Source organism: Alexandromys fortis, unplaced genomic scaffold (assembly GCF_014885135.2).
Source record: "Alexandromys fortis isolate MF-2015 unplaced genomic scaffold, M_Fortis_MF-2015_v1.1 scaffold_0, whole genome shotgun sequence".
Classification (NCBI taxonomy): domain Eukaryota; kingdom Metazoa; phylum Chordata; class Mammalia; order Rodentia; family Cricetidae; genus Alexandromys; species Alexandromys fortis.
In genome coordinates, this window is record NW_026067949.1 from 32,318,381 (window position 1) to 32,324,380 (window position 6,000).

Below are 6,000 nucleotides of genomic sequence, written 5' to 3' on the forward strand. Positions count from 1 at the left end.
TGTCCAAGCAGGGCACTGTGTCTCAACCTGTAGTCCTAACCCTCAGAAGGCAGAGGAGAATTGCTGCAGACTCCAGGGTGGCCTGGGTTAGTGAGAGACATGGAATCAAACACAAATACATGCATACTCAAAAATAAACAAACAAAAAAATAAATCAAGTTGGAGACTTGTGGCATTTTGAAAGACAGTATTTTCAGAACCAGAAAGTGGCACTGGGACATTAAAGTCAGTACAATTGCTATGGACACTACTCACAGGTGCTGTCTTAGAGCAAAGAAATTGGTCATGAAAACAAAAATAGCCATCACCTCCCTGTAAAAACGATAATTCCCAAAATTATTTCTTTTTTTCCTTTCAGGGTAGTGCAAGGTGTTTCAATTCAGGGTTTCTCTGTAGAGCCTTGGCTATTCTGGAACTTGCTCAAACCAGGCTTTGCTTGAACTCAAAGAGACATGCCTGCCTCTGCCTCTACTGCGCTAGGATTAAAGGCTTGTGCCACCACCACCTGGCCATACATTTCTTCACCTCTTTCTTTGGATACACATTTGCCTAAGCTGGTATTGAACTCCAGAGTTCAAGGTTCAAATGATTTTCCATTTTCAAAATCACAACTACCCTGTTCGGCACTTATAAGCTGTGCATCACTATGTCTGAATAAAACAGTTCTGTTCTTTCCCTCTCCCCTTCCCCTGTCCCAGCTGGTTTCCTGTGTTTTTTTGTTTGTTTGTTTGGGGATGGGGTGAGAGACAGCGTGGCCATATGTAGAATTCAGCTTCTCTTTACTGCCTCAGGCTTTTGGAAGCCAAGACTGCAAGCATATATTATCAAATTTGGCAGAAAAATGTCTTCATGATGTAAAAACAATATGAAATAATAAATAGGATACAACTTACCTTGCGCCAATAGAGAGAAAGTTGCCCGACTCGGAAGACACCACCCATCCCGCACTCTCTGAAGATTTCTTCTCTATAAAGCACAAGACAATCATTTCAGTCACTGGGTACAGGTACGTCTCTGTTTTCTGTTTGCTTTTTGTATGGCGCCCTCAGGATAGAAGCCCAGAGTCTTGCACATCCCAGCTAAACACTGTACTAATAATCAGTTACATACCCAGTCCCCACAAGGAAATTTTTTAAAAGAGGTTTTCAGGCAAATGACATGGCTCACAGGTCAAGGGTGATTTTTTTCACACCTCACAGCTGGAGATCAATCCCGGGAGCCATGTGGCAGAGGGGAAAGGAACCCCAAGCTTGAGCAGGAGGTCCTCTGACCCCCTCTCCATGCCACTGCCACTTGTGTGGATTCAAACACAAAATTGTAAAGTAACTTTTTAAAAAGAGCTTTAAAAAAAGGAGAATATTTCATGAGAAGAGCTAAACTTTAAATAGATAAAAGGTATTATTAGCATCACAATAATAGCAGCTGGTTCCAGTATAAGATAATAAATAATCCAAGTTTCCTTCTAGCATTATATGGTTCGAATAACACAGACGATACATCATGAAGAAAAATCACTGCAGAAATAAAAAGGTTAGTTAGGCAAAAATATGAACTGGCAATTCTAAAAAAAAAAAATAGGAATACAGTATTAAATACAAGAGGAGTCAGACACGGCCTGGGAAATACACTTTAAAACTAAACAAAGAGCGAGCCAGCAAGGTGGTTCAGTGAGCGAAATGTTTGCTATGTGAATATGAGGGGCTGAATTTGGATCCCAGTGACTCCTTAAGGCTGAGCATGCCAGTGGACCCATGGAACCCCACCTCTGGGAGAGACCCAGAGAACTCACTGCCAGCCACCCTCCTGAAAACAGTGAGCTCAGGTTTCAGTGAGATGCCATCTCAAAAGGTAAAGCAGAAAGCAAGGGAAGACGATAATGGAAGTTGAGCTCTGGCCTCTCTCAACACACGCACAGGAAAGCACTCCTGCATGCATACATACATGTGTATGCCTCCACCCCATGCACACATCTTTAAAAGACATCAATAGCTAGGGCTAGAAAGCTTGCTGTGAAATCATGAGGACCAGAGTTCCCATCCCAGCACCCACATAATAAGCCTGGCATCCTGCACATCTCTGTAACTCCAGCTATAAGGTAGGCTGCAAGCAACCTCCAAGTGCAGAGAGAGACACTGCTTCACAGGAACAGGTAGACAGTGAGTGATGAAGGATGACACCAGATATCGACACAGAAACGGCACAGGGGCACACACCTACATACAATGTTGTACACACTCACATAAACTCAAAGATAATGTGTTTTCCTCCCTCTATTTCTTTCCATAAGCTTCCTGTAACCACAGATTTTTAAAAGAAAAATGGAGAAAGGGGAAGACTTGCCAATAGAAGCAATGATTTTGAAAAGGATTATATAAATCAAATTCCAACTGAAGCCCATTACCTTTGCCATTCTCATCAGATGCTGAAATAAGACGACCAATGCAGAGAGGACGATTTCCGTATGGATCACGCACTGCATAAATGACATCCCTGTGCATTATGAGCAGAGAGTATGCAGTAGGCGCTTCCTTCATTAAGTTCTTAATTCTGGAATCACAATTGACCGAATGAATCACTCTGGCTATAAACACGTTGTACAAGTAAAGCTCTCAACGCAAGAGCTACAGTCATCAGCTAGTTATACAGTTACCTTGCGACCCAGTCTGGGGTATTGTCTCTTTCCTGAGGAGGGGTGTAGGCTAGTAACTGAGTAATCATTTCACTATCAGAGGACGTGTAAAGCCCAATGCCATGGCGCAGAAGCTATGGGAGAGAAAAGACTCATAGTTAGACCGCTGTTGTCCAACGGCACACAGTGCAGCAGTTACCCGAGAGCAGAAACAGAAGCAGAGATACCAGCTACAGAGCTGCTACTGTGATCTCCGAGGCCCCAGATCATGGCAGGGCTGGGAGGAACTCTGCTGGGCGTGCCACCTGATATGCAGTGCCTGATGTTTGCTGGAAAGGGTGACAGTCAGCTTCAGCTTTTACCATTTTCAGGGTAATCCTGAGTGTTGTGATGTAGGTGGGTCTTCTGTTGCTTTCATTGGTTAATTAACAAAGAAACTGCTTGGCCTTTGATAGAACAGCAGCTTAGATAGGCAGAGTAGACAGAACAGAATGCTGGGAGGAAAAGGGAAGTGGGACAGATGCTATAGCCCTCCTCTCCAAGATGGACTCAGGTTAAGATCCTTTCCCGTAAGCCACCACCTCATGGTGCTACCCAGATTATTAGAAATGGGTTAATCAAGATGGGAAATTAGCCAGTAAGAAGCTAGAGCTAATGGGCCAAGCAGTGTTTAAAAGAATACAGTTTCTGTGTAATTATTTTGGGTAAAGAGCCAGAGGCTGGGGGCCAGGTGGAAGAACACAACCCACCGCTCCTACTACAGAGTTGCCAAATAAATGGGTCAGGATAACTTCAGGGAGAACCAGGCCAACAGTGGACTCCACTGAGACTAATTTCAGACGGGGAGGGGAAAAGGAGTGCTTGCCAATTGCCAAGAACCCTCAAAAGTTCCTATAGCCCTGATAGTTTCAAAGAATCTTCAAACAATCCAGCCTGCAGCCTGCACCTCGCAGCCATCCAGATATTCCAGACCCCACTGCAGTTGTCCACAGCACCCCAGGGCAGGAACTCTGCATCAGGTCAGCTAGTCCACAAATGTAAGTAAGCTAGGCTCCTCTAAGCCTCTGGGCTTCTGTCTGGGACACTTCCTGCCCACCACACCTCGGCTGCAGCAAAGTCACCAATTTGATTAGTTTTGCTGCTTATTTAGGGCCTTTCGTTATGGCTCCAGTAGGCTGAGTGGGCTGTGTGAGGAACACATAGTCCCTTGGGGTTCCTCATCCCAGGGACACCCAGCAACAACTTGAAGAAAGCTAAAGAGTTCAAGAACTCCGGAACCCAGGGATCTGATGCACTCTTCTGGTTTCCAGAGGCACCATCATGTATGTGGGAGGAAACATACGCTCAGACCCACACGCACATCCACAAAACCAAAAGGACAGAGGGAAGCACGGAGAAGGTGAGAGGCAGCAGAGCTGTGGAGAAGCTGTCAGACCCAACTGCTGGAAGGGTTCCCAGGCTGCCAGAAGTCACCGGCTGTGCCTACCCAATACCCTGAGCACAGGGCTGTAACACAAGAAGCTGGGCCACGGGCACATAAAGCTCCGGGTGGTAACACTGACCCCATGGGCTCAGAACTGTTGATACTTTGCATCTTCATGACTTCTCCGTGAACAGAGCAGAGCTCAGCTGAACAAACCAACCAACCAACAAACAAAAAGAACACAGACTTATATTTAGCCAACATGTTAAATCTGAACCATGACATATAAGCTACACGTTGACTTGGTTGCATTTCATCAGGTGCAAACACTACAGAATCTGAAAGATCTCCCACCTAAGCATGTCAGATAAAGATTTCTGAGTCTATAGTCCACTTTTTGCATTTTCCTGAGATTGTTCAGAAGCAGAAATGCCCATAATCCCAGCACTTGAAAGATGGACCAAGAGGAGTTTCAGGTTAGCTAGATCTACATATGTGTCCTGGGCAACAATAAGACCCGGTCACGAGAAAAGAGTCAGAAATGAGGGCTAGCTCTAGACACCTGCAAACCAAACTCTGCAGATGCTTTGGTCCCTTAAACACACTGACGTGGGCAGAGGACAGAAACTCAGTGCTTGCCTAGCACACATAACGTCTTGGGTCCAACTCCCAGAAAGGCAAACAAACAAAACCTACTTAAAATCCTCTTTCTACTCTTACAGTAACAAGCACATTGTAACTACTGTCAGGTTATTTAGGGACTAACGAGGAAGAACACTATACATGTTCAGAATAGACAGTTTTCTACTTTCTACTCCAAATATTTTTATCTACATTTGAGAGACACAGAGAGCCAAAAAAAAAAAAGCCAAACACACATCAATTTCAGCCCAATCTTTCCTGGCACAGAATCCCCAAACTGCCTGGCCACTAAAGAAATTTGTATAATAATATAATAATGATATGTCTGGTGGTTAGATGCTCCTTGACAGCGTCAGGATACAGGGCAGCTACCATGGAAACCAATGGCGTGACCAGAGGGCTACATTCAGTCTTAGACCAGACCTCTAAGGAGGAACAGTCCTTGAAGCTCAAGTTGACCAGCAAAGGTCAAGCTACAGGACTAAAAGACTGGGTCCATGGAGCTTCTGATTGGTGCCTGGAGAGTGGTTTCCAGGGGTCAATAAATTAATACGCATAAATTAAGCATTTTTCTGAGTTCCACGAGTTACTCCCTTACTAAGTGGAATCAAGGAGGGGATGTGGGAACTCAGTTTACAGCCTACAGGCCCTAAGTGCTCAGGGCCTAGACTGGAGTGGGCATCTGAACTGGGCTTTAGCCTCATGAGAATGAGTTCTAACATATGGGACCAGAGGGGATTGGAACGACAGACACCAACAGGCTGGCTTAAGAAATTCCATGTTTGGTCATAGCAATACGCTGTGCTGAGTCTGGACGCAGGGAACAATGCTTAGTTTTCCTTTCTCACAACCTCTGAACAGAGGACAAAGCAATAAGAGGATCTTGACAGCAATTCCTCATGCTGCTGACAGCCCCATAAATCAATGGTCTAAATCCTCCAGTCGCCTGGGGAGTACAAGAATCTGGAGTCAGAGCAAGCATGCCGGGCAATTCTGATGCAATGGTTTCCTGAACAGAGGTAACAAGTGGCAATAATTAGAAGACGCCCTAGATCTAGATCGTCAGTGTCTTTTCATTAACTATCATAACACCCAAGGAGCCAGTAAAGAGCCCACTCACCTTTTTCCTTAACCGAGCTGCATTTACCAGTTCACCGTTATGGGCCACAGCTATTTTCCCATGCAGAGTTTCAACAACGAATGGCTGGCAACTCTCCAGCTCACACTTTCCCCTCGTGGCGTATCTCGTATGACCAATTCCAAGATTTGAGACATACAATTTCTTCAAATTATCTTCAGTAAAAAC

At 44.9% G+C, this 6,000-nt stretch overlaps 3 protein-coding genes across 3 annotated transcripts in view; 1 reads left to right on the plus strand and 2 right to left on the minus strand.

Moving 5' to 3' along the window:
- The window catches only part of Ppat (phosphoribosyl pyrophosphate amidotransferase), a 70,308-nt gene that overhangs the window by 54,915 nt on the left and 9,393 nt on the right, over nt 1–6,000 (minus strand). The gene's annotated exons all lie outside the window — the stretch shown is intronic.
- The window catches only part of Paics (phosphoribosylaminoimidazole carboxylase and phosphoribosylaminoimidazolesuccinocarboxamide synthase), a 53,390-nt gene that overhangs the window by 18,716 nt on the left and 28,674 nt on the right, over nt 1–6,000 (plus strand). The gene's annotated exons all lie outside the window — the stretch shown is intronic.
- The window catches only part of LOC126506558 (amidophosphoribosyltransferase-like), a 30,065-nt gene that overhangs the window by 10,736 nt on the left and 13,329 nt on the right, over nt 1–6,000 (minus strand). Inside the window, exons 3-6 of the mRNA XM_050150247.1 lie at nt 5,815–6,000; nt 2,651–2,763; nt 2,402–2,547; nt 894–966 (exon numbers count right to left, since the gene is read on the minus strand). The exon at nt 5,815–6,000 is cut by the window's right edge and continues 21 nt beyond it. Of these exons, the coding sequence (XP_050006204.1) occupies nt 894–966; nt 2,402–2,547; nt 2,651–2,763; nt 5,815–6,000 (518 nt within the window). The remainder of the gene's footprint in view (nt 1–893; nt 967–2,401; nt 2,548–2,650; nt 2,764–5,814) is intronic.